The sequence below is a fragment of the Lithobates pipiens genome, unplaced genomic scaffold (genome assembly GCF_037356315.1).
Source record: "Lithobates pipiens isolate NorthernLeopardFrog02 unplaced genomic scaffold, aLitPip1_a1.2 Scaffold_22, whole genome shotgun sequence".
In the NCBI taxonomy this organism is placed as follows: domain Eukaryota; kingdom Metazoa; phylum Chordata; class Amphibia; order Anura; family Ranidae; genus Lithobates; species Lithobates pipiens.
This window is the reverse complement of record NW_027507784.1, coordinates 143,623,172-143,641,400: the sequence shown is the minus strand read 5'-3', so window position 1 is coordinate 143,641,400 and position 18,229 is coordinate 143,623,172. Positions and strand designations below refer to the sequence as shown.

General features: G+C 42.6%; 1 protein-coding gene across 1 annotated transcript in view; it reads right to left on the bottom strand.

Moving 5' to 3' along the window:
- LOC143924231 (voltage-gated delayed rectifier potassium channel KCNH8-like) overlaps positions 1-18,229 on the bottom strand; it is a 712,305-nt gene that overhangs the window by 50,000 nt on the left and 644,076 nt on the right. The window contains exons 11-12 of the mRNA XM_077448423.1: positions 16,556-16,770; positions 6,019-6,356 (exon numbers count right to left, since the gene is read on the bottom strand). Of these exons, the coding sequence (XP_077304549.1) occupies positions 6,019-6,356; positions 16,556-16,770 (553 nt within the window). The remainder of the gene's footprint in view (positions 1-6,018; positions 6,357-16,555; positions 16,771-18,229) is intronic.

Here is an 18,229-nt window from a genome sequence, read left to right as displayed (position 1 = left end):
TGTATCTTATTTTATCTCATGTCAAATCATTTCACTCCCAGTCATTTCTACCGTTTCAAATCATGTCTGTCACTAGTCGCGCTCCGGTGCGAATCTTGTCGCACCTCTGGTGCACCGATTCGCTTTGAAGTGCCCCAGGGTTCGGCCTCATTTCTGTACATGCTCCAGAGACTGAATCACTCGCAGGTTCACGCACGGTCCTTGATTCTCGTCTCTGTCATGGCATACCATTTCTGTCACTTATTACGCTCCAATTCGAATCCTGTCGCATTCCTCTATGCACCGATTCGTCCTGGCGTGCCCAGCTGCTACGCCTCATTTCGGTACATGCTCCAGAGACGGATTCTTTGTAACCTACAGTCCAGTCGTTGAATCCTGTCTCTGTCATGGGACATCATTTCTGTCACTCATTACACTCCAATTCAAATCCTGTCGCATTTTTTATGCACCGATTCGTTCTGGTGTGCCCAGCTGCTACGCCTCATTTCAGTACATGCTCCAGAGACGGGTTCTTTATTGCTACTATCAGTCCAGTCGTTGAATCTTGTCTCTGTCATGGGATATCATTTCTGTCACTTATTACGCTCCGATTCGAATCCTGTTGCGTTTATTTATGCACCGATTCGTCCCGGTGTGCCCAGCTGCTACGCCTCATTTCAGTACATGCTCCAGAGACGGATTCTTTGTTGTAACCATCAGTCCAGTCGTTGAATCTTGTCTCTGTCATGGCATATCATTTCTGTCACTTATTACGCGCCAATTCGAATCCTGTCGCATTCCTTATGCACCGATTCGTTCTGGTGTGCCCAGCTGCTACGCCTCATTTCAGTACATGCTCCAAAGACAGGATTCATCTGTTTGGTTCATGGGCTCGTCCTCTGATTCTTGTCTTTGTCATGGGTTTTTTCATTTCATTTCACCTATCACGTTCCGGTACGAATAGTCACATCGGTGTACCAAATTCGTCTCGGCGTGCCCCAGGAATGGCCTCATTTCAGTACATGCTCCAGAATCCGTTTCGTGCTCGGTCGCAAGTTGTGGCATGGCGATCCGGATCTCTGTCATGGCAGGTTCTCTCATTTCACTGTCACATACTGCTTCCCGGCTTGGGTCCAGTTGATTCTTCAATGTTTGGATGCCTGCCGGGGGGCCTTGCTCCTCGGCCTCATTTCATTATAGATTGCCTTCAAAAGGGAAACACAGCTTCGTTTAGGCGTGTCTCGCTGTTTTCTCCACATACAAGCGCAGACTTCTTGCAATCGTTGCAAACATACATCCAAGCGTAGACTTCTTGCAATCGTTGCAAGCATGCATCCAGACATAGACTTCTCGCAATCGTTACAAGCACGCATTCGAGCATAGACCTCTTGCACTTATTACTAGCGCGCATTCGAGCATAGACCTCTTGCAATCGTTGCAAGCACGCATTCGGGCATAGACCTCTTGCAATCGCTGCAAGCACGCATTCGAGCATAGACCTCTCGCGGTCATTACAAGCACGCATTCGAGCATAGACCTCTTGCAATCGTTGCGAGCACGCATTCGAGCATAGACCTTTTGCATTCATTACAAGCACGCATTCGGGCATAGACCTCTTGCAATCGCTGCAAGCACGCATTCGAGCATAGACCTCTCGCGGTCATTACAAGCACGCATTCGAGCATAGACCTCTTGCAATCGTTGCAAGCACGCATTCGAGCATAGACCTTTTTTGCATTCATTACAAGCACGCATTCGGGCATAGACCTCTTGCAATCGCTGCAAGCACGCATTCGAGCATAGACCTCTCGCGGTCATTACAATTAGGCATTCGAGCATAGACCTCTTACACTCATTACAAGCAGGCATTCAAGCATAGACCTCTTGCAATCGTTGCATGCAGGCATTCGAGCATAGACCTCTGGCGATCATTGCAAGCACGCATTCGAGCATAGACCTCTTGCACTCATTACAAGCACGCATTCGAGCATAGACCTCTTGCACTCATTACAAGCAAGCATTCGAGCATAGACCTCTTGCACTCATTACAAGCACGCATTCGAGCATAGTTCTCTTGCAATCATGGCAAGCACGCATTTGAGCATAGACCTCTTGCAATCGTTGCAAGCAGGTGTCCAGGCACAACTTGTTGCAATCATTGCTGGCAGGCACTTCTGGCTTGCTCAATAGATTGCTTTAGGGAAGACCTGGATACCTTCCTAAATGTACGTTGTATTACGGGGTACTTATATTTATAGGTATAGTTGATCCAGGGAAAAATCCGATTGCCTCTCGAGGGGTCAGGAAGGAATTTTCCCCGGCTGTAGCAAATTGGCCTATGCTCTGTTGGGGTTTTTTTGCCTTCCTCTGGATCAGCTGCGGGCGTAGAATTGGGTGTCGGGTTGTGTGATACCTTATTTATTTTGATTTGGTTGGACCGGATGGACTTCTGTCTTTTCCGGCCTGGCTACCCATGAAGCCTACCATAATTCCTTGCAGTCGTTGCAGGCACGAGTCCTGGCACAACTCCTTGCATTAGTTGCAGGCACGCATCCTAGCATAACATCTTGCAGTCATGGCAAGCACGCATCCTGGGTAACATCTTGCAATCATCGCAAGCACGCATCCAAACATGCATTCAAGCACAACTCCTGTAGTCTTCGCAGTGCACATGCGGTAACACGAACGGCTCACAGTCACTACGTATACATCTCCAGTGACAAACTCCCGGGCAATTGTCGCAAGCACATGTTTAAACACAACTTTTAGTCACGCCAAGGCTCGTGACTTAGCATAACTTCTTGCAATCATTCATTGGCAAGCACGTTCTCAGTGGCACACAAACTGGCTACACGTCATTTTCAGCAGCACTTAATTGGCCTCTCGTCTCCCGTGGCTTTCTTACAAACCATTCACTGTTGTCTGTCTATCCGTCTCTTCCTTAGGACAGTTGAGTTCTACTTCCGTCCGCACCAGGATCATGTTGACACACGCGACTGGCTTCTTCCTGTAGCACGCCCAGGCTATTTCTAGCCAGCGTTCAACATTTCTTATCCTTACAATGCTCGGAGAGCCATCTGTTGCTACGGCCCATACAGCAAGATCCCCACTATGAGGCGTCCAGAGGCATCAGCCCATAGCCATCGGCCAATGCTCGCCCATTACAACTGCCATCTTTACGGACATATAATATCCTCGCATATTCCCCAGTTTAGTCATCCGAAAGACACCTACAGTCCCTTCACGGCATGTCGAGCGTCGCTATGCACATCATCCCTCAGGGGTCGCGCCTTTGTGTCACGCCTATTGGTCTTACTGTCCCTCTCACAGGATCCAGAGCAAGTCCTCAGCCGGGTTCCCGCGGCAATAGCAGTCCTTGCTATGCGGGAGGAATACCTATCGTCTGGGAATGACGTCTCCCTGTTCATTCCCTCCGTGTCTTCCCTTTCTCCCCAGGTGATGACCGACGCAGCGGCCTCCACGGGCTAGCGGCTGTTTTTTTGGCCACCTCTGGCTCGCAGCTCCCTGGCCTCCCCAGTTACTGGCAATTCCTGGCTGCGCCAAGGCGCCCTCTCTGTTGGTTATGTCCTTCCTACGTCGACTGGTCCAGCTCTTGTTGTTGTTTCAGTTCAACATCCATTCTTCCTTTATCCCCGGTAAAGTCAATCAGGCAGCGGACGCCCTCTCCCGCTTTTAACCTTGTCTCGTTTTCGTTCAGGTACCCGGAGCCGGACTAACATCAGCAGCTATCTCGGACTGGTCTCAACTGACCCTGGATTAGCCCCTCACCTCATAGCGGCTACCCAACTCATTTGATCACTCCCTTTCCCGCAATACCCTCAAAGCCTATCAATCAGCCTGGAGGGCCTTTAACCAACTTCATCACGTATCACAGTACAGAGACGTCCCGTGTCATAGCCTTCGTTGCCTACTGCCACTCGCAGTTGGCGTTATCCTTTAATACGATCCGGCTATACCTGACCGGTGTACAACATTTCACGTCCCTCCAGGACCCTACCGTACCCTTCCTATTTTACCACGCCGTTCGGGCTGTTATGCGCGGTATCCAGAAAGCGCCAGCCGATGGCCGGCACCAAAACGACTGCCTGTTACAGGAGACGTTTAGAAATACGTCAGATTTCCTGGCCACTTCACCTTTTCGGTCTCCACATTAGTGTCATTTACAAGCAGCCATACACCTGGCCTTCTACGGCTTCTTACGGCCAAGCGAGTTTTACTTGTTGTAGCCTCACAGCACGCATGCTGTGCGAGCACCACCTGGTCCGATACGAAGACCATTTCGTCTTACACTTGGCAGTCTCCAAGACGCAGCAGCTTGGCTCGGGTTCGGACATACACCTTTATAAGTCCAACAACCGCTGGTACCCGGTCGCCATTCTCACGCGCCTGTCGGCCCCTTTTTTGGCTGATCAACCAGGAGTTAGTCCTCTTCTGCCATTTCTCACTAAACCTCTGAAACGCTGCCCGGTGGAACGTGTCAGGATACTCCCGGGTATCCTTCACCTCTGTCCTACTCACATTGTCAAGAAGTTGGGCAGATGGAGGTCCACCTGTTTCGCCCGCTACATACCCATTCCGCAAGCGGAGATGACCCAGGCCTTTGTCGAGCTCACCCAGTAAACAAACTTGGATCAATAAAATGCAACCCCTACCTGAATGTTTTTGCCCCCTTATTTTGGTATACCGTACGTCAGACCAGGGCACACTTTCAGGTCCATTTCAAGTAAGCGAGTTTATGTTAACCTTGTTTGTCATCCTTAACCGTATCGGTCAGAGGGCTCCACACCATAAATAGAAAGGCCAGTATGGTGGCCTGAAATGATGGGAGGAGCCCGGTGGAGTATATAACCAGCCCGTTCGCCTGTCTTCCTCGTCGGTTCCGGTGCGCGATACCCACCCACCCATCCCCTTTTTCAGGGCATTTCTCAAGCATCATACTCCTCATGAGAGTACTCATTTCACTCCATTCATATTCATTTCATTTATCACCCACTTTCTATCTAAGGTATGCCCCCTTATTTTGGTATACCGTACGTCAGACCAGGGCACACTTTCAGGTCCATTTCAAGTAAGCGAGTTTATGTTAACCTTGTTTGTCATCCTTAACCGTATCGGTCAGAGGGCTCCACACCATAAATATATATATATACATACATATTATAACACACAGACCAGTTTTGGTTTTCCAAGGCTCTGATGAAGAGGAAACCCCTGGAAACGCTTTAGACAATCATTCATTTTATCCATTGTATGGGCATCATTTTTTATTATTCTATCAAATGATAACATTGTTATCTCTTTACGAATACAGTATATACATTAGTATATATACATATACATACACAGTATATACATACAGATATAGTATTTTTCTCTGTATATACCAATTTGTTTATAATAAAAAGGTTTTATAACAATTCATGCATCAGGCCACGCGCCTTCCTTCTTCTTTCGTACATAGCATTTCAGACTTCCCCTAGTTAGCCTAGGCAGTGGGGCATGCATTTATATTACCAGGAAATACTACCACTAACAAACTTCTGAGGGCATCACAAAAAAGCTGTATTTATACTGAGATTAAATTACACACAGGTGGACTCTATTTACTTATTAGGTGACTTCTGAAGGTAATTGGTTTCACTAGATTTTAGTTAGGGGTATCAGAGTAAAGGGGGCTGAATACAAATGCGCGCAACACTTTTCACATATTTTTTGTAAAAAAATTTGAAAATAATTTATAATTTTCCTTCCACTTCACAATTATGTGCCACTTTGTGTTGTTTTATCACATAAAATCCCAATAAAATACATTTACGCTTTTGGTTGTAACATCAAATGTGTAACAACAAAATGTGGAAAATTTCAAGGGGTATCAATACTTTTTCAAGGCACTGTATGTCATTTTACTACTACCAAGCTACTTAGTAACCTGCATGATATAATAAATAACCTGCATTTTCAGATTGAATAATAGCCTATCCCAGCTTTAATGGTCTGTCTCAGCTTGACTTCACTTACCTCGGGCTGAGCACTGGTGGAACATTGATACTGAATGCAGGAAGCTGGAGCTTACAAGGTCTTCCTCCATCACCTGCTGGGAATTTCCCTTTTTCCCCTGTAAGGAGGAGATCTCCAAAGCTCTTGTCTGCTCTCTTGGTGGGTGTTTTGAAAGACCGTGGTGTCAGTGGAGATAGCATTGGAGAACTGTAGGCTTTAGGCAGTTTTAAAGAGGAATCTACAGGACTGACACCCCTGGGACTCACTGGTAAGGGACATTTCTCATCATCTTCAAATTCATCGTCTTCTAGGATTGATGGCAACTTCTGAATAAGACCTCCATTGCTCTCATGGTCAAACTTAAAAAAACAAACAAAAGTGAAAATTAGTTCATGTCAGTACCATGCCTATATATTATATTTTCTGTTTTCGTATAAGTCATCAAATATACATCTTAAAACATGATTCCAGCTCCGGCATCAGGTGTACTACACTGCTGAACTACTTGTTATGTTAAAAAGGGCCATGAACCACTCAGCAAAAGCAGAAAACATAAATTTGCACATTTAAATAGGTAATGCAAACCTGTACCTTGACAATATATACAAAACATATGATGACAAAATGCACTTAGTGAAAAGTGAACATTCAACTGTTCACTCATCTCAAGAGAGATACACTATATTACCAAAAATATTGGAACGCTGTGGATCTCTGTGCAGGCCAGCCTAGTTCCTCCACCCCAAACTCACTCACCAATGTCTTTATGAACCTTGCTTTGTACACTCGTTCGCAGTCTAATCGGAGCAGGAAGGGGCCATCCCAAAACTGTTCCCAAATAGTTGGGAGCATGAAATTATCTGAAATGTCTTGGTATGCTGATGCCTTAAGAGTTCCGTTCACTGGAACTAAGGGGCCAAGCCCAAACCCTGAAAAATAACCCTACACCACAAACCTACACCCTACACCAACTATACATCCAATCCCGCTCCACCAAATGATTTGGACCAATGCACAAAGCAAGGATCATAAAGACATGGATTGGCAAGTTTGTGGTAGAGGAACTTAACTGGCCTGCACAGAGTCCTGACCTCAACCTGATAGAATACCTTTGGGATGGATTAGAGTGGAGACTGCAAGCCAGGCCTTCTTGATCAACATCGGTGCCTGACCTCACAAAATGTGCTTCTGGAAGAATGGTCAAACATTCCCATAGACTCACTCCTAAACCTTGTGGACAGCCTTCCCAGAAGAGTTGAAGTTGTTATAGCTGCAAAGGGTGGACAAACTCAATATGGAACCCTACAGACCTGATGCCATTAAAGTTCATGTGCGTGTAAAAGCAGGCGTCACAATACTTTTAGTAATATAGCGTATGTGTACTGGAATTATTTGCAGATCTTGACTTTCCTGTAGAAGATTGGCTTGACCTTGCCCCGATTAACCTTTTAAATCTATCATCTGACCCTTTATTGTGATTAAAATGTTCACTGCAATACAAAGGCTCAGGGGGTAGGAGGGCAGGTGGGATTGAAATTGGTTGAAAAGTTATAAAGTTTAAACTGTGCAGTTTTTTTAAAGGTTTATGTTAAGTAAAGAGCTTGCATCTTGTTTCTGCCCCATACATAGAAAAAGAGAATACTGTATTTACTGTATAACAAAGTCAAAACTTATACTTTATACTTATACCTATTGTAATTGGTAAAAGGACAACATAACAAAGAGTACAGAAAGAAGAAATACTTTAGATTGTAATTTATTTTAATGGCACAATATTCATCATCCAGCACACAACCAAATGCTGAGTCTAGCCAAGCCACTTATCAGTCAATGGTCGTGACAGAAAATCCTGTAGTATTACTTTGTCTGCTACTCAGGGTGATGTAAACATGCATCAAAACTCCCAAAAAAGCCCCAAAATCTGAGCAGGAAGTTTAATGTTACCCTTTGTAAATAATATACAGCACAATCCTCTAACCACCACTTCAATTCTATTGAGCTGGTTTTCTACAATTCAGAATCCGTAGTTACTGCAGTAGGAAAAAGAAGAAGAATCGGGTAGATGGTGAGCATCAGTGGACCACCAGTGAAAAAAGATGTTCGCTTCTCCTGAATGATAACCCATACATACTAGAAACAATAAGATACCTTATGTGGAAATGGTCATCACTAGGTCTATAGTATTCTGTATTGCTGCATACTGTATACACCAACAGTATTGATGTTCACTGGATTGATTCTTTTTTGGATCACCTCATCATGTTAATGGAGGTGGTTGGATTAGGGGTGGTTCTTTTTTTTTCTGATTGATTTGTTTTGTATTTTAATATCCCGATGATGATTGTTTTGTATTTTTACATCCCGATAACTCTTGCAATACAGTCAAAACTCTAGAACATTCTATCAAGAAGGAATAACTTCTGTCTAATCTTTAAATATACCTTCAAGAATCAATGTAGCCAATCTATGCTTTAGATTCACAAAAGTATGACATATCACCTTCCTAGCTGCATTCTTGATTGTGTTTTTTTATTATACTGGGTGACTTAGCACTAAATAATAGGGTCTAATCGTGTCTGTACAATTACCTTCCTAGCATAGCGCCCCGCTGGGTCTGCTCGAACCATTCTTTGAGCAGAGCCATTCTGTATCGAGCAATTACATCCCCACCAGCCTTTTGTGCTTTATTCTGGCAGTGGATCTGTATCTGTGTGTAAGGATTCTACGAATGCAGCTGTTGCGAACAGGAAGAAGCTGATGGGACTACATATGCTGATTGCGCTCTGCCAGCAGACTCATGCTTAGGCCCAGCGGGGCATAAGGGAACTTGCTATGCCAAATAACCGCCTCATGATTACTTCCTTGCAAGTCAATACATCACAAGCAGCTCATTCTCCAACTTTAAAATCAGTCAGTTTATCCTGAATACTCTTTTTAGTTAACTGGCAAGTTTTTTCTGACTTTTTTTTAAATAAATGACCATGCACATCAAATACCATTACAGCTAGAGTTCAAAAATATTTTTCAGAATGCTAGTAATTTGAAATTTATGTCATCTGTGACATTGCAGCAGAACCCTTCGTGACTGGGGAAAACTTAGTGAAAACTTAGTGATTGGGGGACAGGAGCTAAAAAAAACATATCAGCATTTATCTATAACCAGTGGGTGTACTACTATCAGGCACATCAGACTGACCATTATTTTTGGAGCATACAAAGGCTGTTTAGGGATATGGTAAAAATAAGTGTTGGCTGAACCATGGTGTATACATTGGCAGAAGACCTTAAAGATGAACGTTAAAACAAATATTGTCTAAATCAGTGTTTCTCAACCTTTTTTCAGTCAAGGCACCCTTTAAAAATTATGGAACGTCTCAAGGCACCTAATTCAAAAATGTAAAAACTATTCTAATAGTTTTACATGATGCGGCAGCATCTACAAGTCCAAGTAGGACACCCAAAGTTAGGTGATTTATTCTTCCAAAGCAAACACACTCAGCTAATGTGACCCCAACGCTGAAGGATAGGGGCATGTGAGGGTCAAACAAGGATGCTATTCAGGCGACTGACATCCTCCTTATCCACTGATTATGCTATTGATCATTAGGATGCCAGCAGCTAGAATGTTGTAATGGTGCACAATGAAAACCTGTAACTTAGTGTAACTAAAAGGCAGCCCTTTATGCACAAGTCGGCTTGTATACAATTTTTGGGCAATTTTTAGGCATTTTGCCAAGGCACCCCTGAAGAAACCTCAGGGGACCCCAGGGTGCCTGGGCACTCTGATTGAAAAAGGCTGGTCTAAATTCAAGAGGCGTATCTATTCTTATGTGGATCTTGGTGTGATTTGTGTATTTCCTCCAGATCTGTGAAAGAATCCAGCATGAAACATGCCTTTGTGCCATTGCTTCCTGTAATAAAGAACAATCACAGCTGCTCTATTTCCTTGTTCAGGGCACCCCATGGGTTTGCAAAGACATTTTGTGGATATTGAAGGACTTCAGTTTTAAAAACGTATTTATCAAAGTGTCTCAAGAAGATACACTTATTAAACTACAAGCACAATCTCCTTTTTTAGTCCCCTATACTGAAAAAAGACTGGTAATAGGATATACCATCTCTTGCATTATCCCTTAAAATGGCCCAACATCAAACCAAAAATAGCATCTGCTGCTTTCTACTAATTATTGTAAGTCACCCTGTTAAACTGTATGCATTTCATAAAGAAATAACTGAAAGAATGCAAACATATTTGAATGATATCAGCAAACACCTATTAATTAGCAAATGAAGGATGAATGGTTTCCCATTAGCTGGACTCAAGACACCTGCTAACTTTTACTTTCCCCTGTTAGCACTGTGTGAAGAGCATATCGAAGTCTTAAATCAGTTAATTAGTCTAAGAGGAAATCCAGCACAGCAAGTTTTATTTATAGCTTTCTCTCCCAGTGGGCTTTTGCCAACAGCGGCTGCTGCTCCACACAGCTATAAATAGATGCGAGAGCTATTTTTAGGATCAGAAAGACATCTCTGGGATACACTGACTTCCTCCATCCTCTGAGGGATTGTAAATTCAGGTTTATGCATCATTTTCTACTCTGCCATAATATTTATGCAGCACACAGTCATGACCAAAACAGAAGGCAGCCCGTTATGAATTAAGGCAAACGCATCACTGCATTCAAGCTCCCATTAGACTTTGGCCTGATATAGAATGTAAATGGATGCATAATTATTTCTCTGCTGTAGTTTTCTTGTTAAATATTATTTACTAAATTCTTCGCTCCATTTGCAAATGGATCCATAATGATATGGTGCAGTTTTGCTGAGGGAAGGGATTATTCATTAAAAGTGGATTTTTTGTGAGATCAGGAGCAGTGCAACTATATTTACATTTACTGTATAATAAAACCTTAAATTTACTTCACTAAGTTTTTTGGTTATGCTTCTTTCTCAACACCTCAATTCACATTGCACTGTGTTCTCAGAATACTCTCCCTCCCCCACATTACAGTTTATACTTTAAATTTGGAGAAAAAGCTTAAGCAGTTTTATCACATATTAAAGTGGAGTTCCACACGTTTTTTCGTTCATTAAAAGTCAGCAGCTACAAAAAGTTTAGCTGCTGACTTTAAATAAACAGACACTCACCTATCCTACGGTCCAGCAATGCGACCGCCCGGAGCCTCATTCCTCTCCCCCTCCTCTCCCCCGGGCGCCGTTATAGCCACTGTGGGGACATGGCCGTGACAGCTTTTGGCTTCGCGAGCGGGGGCACACTGCGCTCTGCGCTCTGCTAGTGGCCAGGCAATCTTCTGGGACCTGTCACGTGTCCCAGAAGATTGCAGAGAGGGAGGGGCCACCTAGGGGGAAAGGAGGAGTCACCTAGGCGGCCAACAGCAGGAAGGAGGAAGTAAGACAGGAAGTCCCACTCTAAACTAAGTACCCACTCCCCCCCAAAGAAATGACATGCCAAATGTCATGGAACTCTGCTTTAAACATATTCATATAATTATGAACCAGACAACTGTAACATTTTAATAAAAGCTAGTTTTTATCAAGGTAGCAGCAAGCAGCATGCAGATTACTAAACCTACAATGTAAACCTCCAAAGTTTTGGGCCTACGTCATCTGTTCGGATGGTGCTACTTTACACCTTCTGGCACTGCAAGAAACTTTATCCCTTTTGGAATATCTTGAAAAAATGTAAAACTACTAACCTGGGTGAAGAACCAACCCCATGTCTCCTGCACCTAAATAACTTTTCCTTAGCTGGATACAAATCATACCTGACCATTAAACTCCTTAACGTAGCTAGGGCATGCATGCCCACCTTCTGGTAAGACAACAACCCCCTTACCTTCAGAGAACTGGAAAACCTCACGGTGTCCCTAAAAAATGTTGAACAACAATACAGATTGGCCTGGCTTGAATGAATACATTTCACAAACTTTACAAACTGCCCTATTACTCTCAAATTCATGGGAACCTGCATAGACCTCAGAAATCAACCATCCTCACCACGGTCTTTATCTCACATACTGCATGTCACACTTCATTGTCAATGAATAGAGCGTGATGTCTATAACCCATTAAAGAACCCCCCCCCCCCAAACATCTTCTCTCCTTTCCACTCTTGTCTTTTCCTTACGGCTTCTGGGTGATCCCTCCTGAAGCTTCACAGAAAGCTCTACCTTGAAAAAACTCAGATATCACAGTTAATCATTTGTTTCCTAATAACCAAAAGCAACCAGATGCAGTCCCAACTGGTTTATCTTCTCAACCAGCTGCAGACCAGCCGCTGCAGTTATACTGCGGCAAGTTGGCTCCACTGCACGAATTGCTGTACCAGTACATTGGTCCGTGCACTGATTTTGCGAGCGCGCGCCTACCGCCCATCACGGGAGCTCACCCACGGGTCCAGCTGACTCAATGCCCTTACTAGTAAAAAAATAAATAAATAATAAAAGTCCCTAAATCTTTCCCCTATTTTGTAGATGCTATTACTTTTGCACAAACCAATCAATATATGCTTATTGCAATTTTGTTTTACCAAGAATATATAGCAGAATATATATTGGCTTAAACTGATGAAAAAAATTATTTTTTTCGATTATTTTGGATATGTATTAAAGCAGAAAGTAAAAAATATACACTACCGTTCAAAAGTTTGGGGTCACCCAAACAATTTTGTGTTTTCCATGAAAAGTCACACTTATTCACCACCATACGTTGTGAAATGAATAGAAAATAGAGTCAAGACATTGACAAGGTTAGAAATAATGATTTGTATTTGAAATAACATTGTTTTTACATCAAACTTTGCTTTCGTCAAAGAATCCTCCTTTTGCAGCAATTACAGCATTGCACACCTTTGGCATTCTAGCTGTTAATTTATTGAGGTAAGCTGGAGAAATTGCACCCCACGCTTCTAGAAGCAGCTCCCACAAGTTGGATTGGTTGGATGGGCACTTCTGGCGTACCATACGGTCAAGCTGCTCCCACAACAGCTCAATGGGGTTCAGATCTGGTGACTGTGCTGGCCACTCCATTACCGATAGAATACCAGCTGCCTGCTTCTGCTGTAAATAGTTCTTGCACAATTTGGAGGTGTGTTTAGGGTCATTGTCCTGTTGTAGGATGAAATTGGCTCCAATCAAGCGCTGTCCACTGGGTATGGCATGGCGTTGCAAAATGGAGTGATAGCCTTCCTTATTCATTTATTTAATGAAGATGCCAGTTGGGGACCTGTGAGGCGTCTGTTTCTCAAACTAGAGACTCTAATGTGCTTATCTTCTTGCTTAGTTGTGCAACGCGGCCTCCCACTTCTTTTTCTACTCTGGTTAGAGCCTGTTTGTGCTGTCCTCTGAAGGGAGTATTACACACCGTTGTAGGAAATCTTCAATTTCTTTGCAATTTCTCGCATGGAATAGCCTTCATTTCTAAGAACAAGAATAGACTGTCGAGTTTCAGATGAAAGTTCTCTTTTTCTGGCCATTTTGAGCGTTTAATTGACCCCACAAATGTGATGCTCCAGAAACTCAATCTGCTCACAGGAAGGTCAGTCTTGTAGCTTCTGGAAGGAGCTAGACTGTTTTTAGATGTGTGAACATGATTGCACAAGGGTTTGCTAATCATCAATTAGCATTCTGAGCCAATGAGCAAACACATTGTACCATTAGAACACTGGAGTGATAGTTGCTGGAAATGGGCCTCTATACACCTATGTAGATATTGCACCAAAAACTAGACATTTGCAGTTAGAATAGTCATTTACCACATTAGCAATGTATAGAGTATATTTTTTTAAAGTTAGGACTAGTTTAAAGTTAGCTTCATTGAAAAGTACAGTGCTTTTCCTTCAAAAATAAGGACATTTCAATGTGACCCCAAACTTTTGAACGGTAGTGTATATATATATTTTTTAAATTGACAGTCTTTTTATGTTTCCACAAAAAGAAAGCTCTATTTGTGGGGAAAAAAAGGACATAAATTTTGTTTGAGTACAACGTCGCGCGACCATGCAATTGTCAGTTAAAGTAACGCAGTGCTGTATCTCAAAAAATGGCCTGGTCAGGAAGTGGGTTAATGACCAAACACACTTGTACACCTTGCTCTGTGTTTAAATGTGATCTCTGTACTGTACCGTCTATAAGATTGTACTTGATCAATGAGGCAGAGCCCTATATATATATATATATTTTTTAGATATGTCAAATAAATAATGTGGATTCTCAATTCCAAGCAGCAGATGGGGATTTAGGCTCGTCTCCATATGTTTGCAGGGTATACTTACATGCTTTGTTGAAAAATCTTGGTGTTTACAGAAATTAATAACTCAAACTGAAAGTGACTTATCCCTCATCTTGCCTACCCATTTAAGAAGGACCTATGGTATAAACCAGGGATATGCAATTAGCGGACCTCCAGCTGTTGCAGAACTACAAGTCCCAGGAGGCATAGCAAGACTCTGACGGACACAAGTATGACACCCAGAGGCAGAGCATGATGGGACTTGTAGTTTTGAAACAACTGGAGGTTCGCTAATTGCATATCCCTGGTATAAACACTTAAGGAACTGTGATTCCTGCCATAATTAATCATGAATTCTGATTGATGGAGAATATCTATAGATCTTGTTTTATAAAATTAAAGATTTTGGTTTAATCGGTACAGTTGTCTTTCGAAAATACAATACAACACATTACATCACTTCCGAAACTTTATTCTGTTTTAAGGCAATTTTCATAACTTTAGTAAACTCTTCATTTTCGATATGAGATTAGCATGTAAAAAAAAGGAAGATCATTTGTCCAATAATCTCATCGTGTGTACCAGGCATTAGTCTTCAAATCAATTCTTGTGTCCCTGTGGGGACCCCTGGAGGGCCACACCTGCACACAGAGCCTTAACTTCCTGACAAGTTAAGATAAAGTCACACTCTCTTCTGAAACTAAGTCCTTTTCCCTGCCATTCAGTTGTAAAATTCCATGGGCCCTACTGCCCACTGAGGTGTGCTAAGGCAGCTGAATGAATGACTTCATTTCAAGTTGGAGAATTGTTGATGCTCTGTATACAGGCAAAGCCATGAACCTATGGGACTGGGACAGATTTGTTTAAATGTTGGTAGTTGATTGGTTTAAATGTAACCTTTCCTTTGCCCATGCAAAACGTTGTCAGGACCCCAGTCTCTTCTTGCTGAGCCCTATGTGATGCTGGACAGCACCTTCTCTGATCTATTGGAAAATCACGCCTTTTGCCTTGTTCCTGCTGAACCTTGAACTCTTTGCTCCTCCCATGAACTTCCTGATTTAAGCCATATCTCTGCACTTCCTGTTTGTCAGATTATTGTGTTCTCCCCAGCCAATATTTTGCTCTTGTCACTCCTGCTGTTTTCCATATCTTTTTTTACCACTTGGTACCAACCTTTGGATTTTTACTGACTATGCTTCTGTTTATCCCTACCTGCTATATCTACTACTGGACCCTGGATTGTTCACCTCCTTGTGAGGCAATCCTGAGGACCGCAACCTTGTACTAACATGCAGAAAAAACCTCCACCATCAGGAGCTCTGGTAAACACCAGTTAGTACTTAGACTCTGTACCTCGGGTTAGTCTGTGTCATCCTCCAGAGTGACCTGCTTTTGTACTTATCCAGTCAATGGATGTCTCTCTACTGCTATAGCTACTTGCCTCTGAGCCTGACTCTAGACCATCACATAGGTTAACACAAGCGTGGGTGTTGAGGAGCACCCAGTAAAAAAGTAATGACATGTTTGTTCAAAGTGTTTATTAAACAAAAGCATCAGGTGAAGCCAACGTGTTTTGGGGGGAAATGTCTCCCCCTTCCTCAGAGCTGGTAGCTACTGGTTGTTCCCAATTTGATCTGTCTTAACAGTCTTACTCAAGCCTCAATACAGGTCACTTAATTTTGTTTCACCATGAGTTTGATCACACTAACTATTTTAGCCTTGGCGAATGGGGAGGCATTTCCTTCAAAACTGGTTGACTTCACCTGATGCTTTTGTTTAATAAACATTTGAAAAGGATACTTGAGTGTCATGATCTTCTTGAGCATTATTTCCTTTGAAGTAAGATTTATTTAATTTTACAAAGCTGTCAGTCCAGCCCTATTACAAACACATTTTCCCATGCAAGGCAAAGTAAAAGGTTCACTTAGCTAAAACCAGCAGCATATTCTTACTCACTCCCCCACCGCTCTGTTTACGAACTGGGAATGATGCAAGAGAGTCCTGTGTAAGCATCAAATTTATTTTTTCCTTCCCTAGCATCCTGTGACAGCACTGGGGCAATCACAGTGTCCCAGCACACCTATGCTGACCAAAGGAAGAGTGAGGGCATGCTTCTGGGGAGGGGAAAAAGCCAGGCTGACAAAAAGTATTTTAGCACTGTAGCATTGTGCTGGTATCAAAAGGAACTTCCAAGTGTTGAATGTCCAAAAATTTACAGGTCACATTCCTGAAAGTGATCAACTACAAGTGCAAGTACTAGTGCAACAACACTAATAGAATGTTGATAAAGGCAGTTTGAACTCACGTCTGTCTCGCTGCCTTCTCTGAGGTTGTAGGTGAGGTCATGCTGGATCTCAGAGATAAATTTGTGGGAATATTCTGGGTAGAGTTCAAGAACTTCTCGCAGACCTTTCAGACTGATGTACTGCAGGTCACAGTACGTTAGTGATTTTACGTTGGCGTTGGTTTTAATTACCCGATTTTTATTGAGATTATCTGAGCCAATCAAATCTCCCTTCCCTGTAAAAGTCACAAAAAAATGTTAGGTTTGGCAAATATTTCAGTGATGTACCTTTTAAGACTTACATGAGTTTCCCCAATCATGCAACTCCAATATATTATACCTTTTGTCTTCTATGAGCTAATAGCACAGGTTGTGTGGCACTAAAAACTATCATGTCCTCTATATATTATATAGTATCAAAATTGATTGAAAAAACTTCCTACTACACAAGACAAATAAACACACTTTGTACTAGGAAAATTACTACATTAGTCACAGATACACACAACATTTAAGTTACATGTAATCTGTCTCTGATTGACAGTAGGGATTGGCGAACGGTTTGGGCTGAGCATTAGTTCGGGCCAAACTTTTGTTGTTTGGTGAACATCCAAACAAACTGGTGGTTTGACCGTTTGTTCGGCCTCCAAACCAACCACAACGCATTGCGGCACTGAACAGTGCGTTGCAAAACTTGATTGGCTGAAGCAATGACAGCTTCAGCCAATCAGGGCACAGAGCACTGTCAGAGTCATGATTGGACACTGTCATAGCTCATTCCCGCCCCACAATATAAAAGTATTCTTTCAATGGCAACCTAATTCAGTGTGATTTTGGCACAGAGAGATATAGAACAGGGCTCCGTTCAGTGCTATTAGTTAGTGTGCTAAACTTTGCTTCAATTGTCAGTGTAGAATATACATTTAGTGTCAGTCTAGGGATAGTGTGAGTGCAGTGAGGAGGACCATCATTCAGCTTTGCATAGTGTGCAGTAAGAGTTGGGACAGCTCAGATAGTTTCACTGTAGTGTAGTGAGACCATGTCATTCATACAAACATTAGTGTAGAGTAGGGACAGCTCAGATAGTTTCAGTGTAGTGTAGTGAGACTGTGTCAGCAATCTTTAAAAATTAGTGTATAGCTAGAGGAAGGACAGTTCAGATAGCGTCAGTGTAGTGACGGTTGAAAATCGTCTATTTGATTGCGTTACTTTTGTGTGCGTTACTAACAGTTTATTGCCATTTACGTCTGTGTGCGCTACTGCCAGTTTAACTCCATTTACTTCTGTGTACGTTACTGCCAGTTTAACACCATATAGTTCTGTGTGCATTACTGCCAGTTTAACTACATTTACTTCTGTGTGCATTACTGCCAGTTTAACGCCATATAGTTCTGTATGCGTTACTGCCAGTTTAACGCCATTTACTTCTGTTTGTGTTACTGCCAGTTTAACGCCATATAGTTTTGTGGGCATTACTGCCAGTGTAATGCCATATAGTTCTGTGTGCGTTATAGCCAGTTTAATGCTTTATAGTTGTTTGTGTGTTACTGCCAGTTTAACACCATGTAGTTCTGTGTGCTTTACTGCCAGTTTAACGCCATTTACTTTTGTGTGTGCTACTGCCAGTTTAACGCCATATAGTTGTGTGTGCGTTACTGTCAGCTTAACGCCATATAGTTCTGTGTGCATTACTGC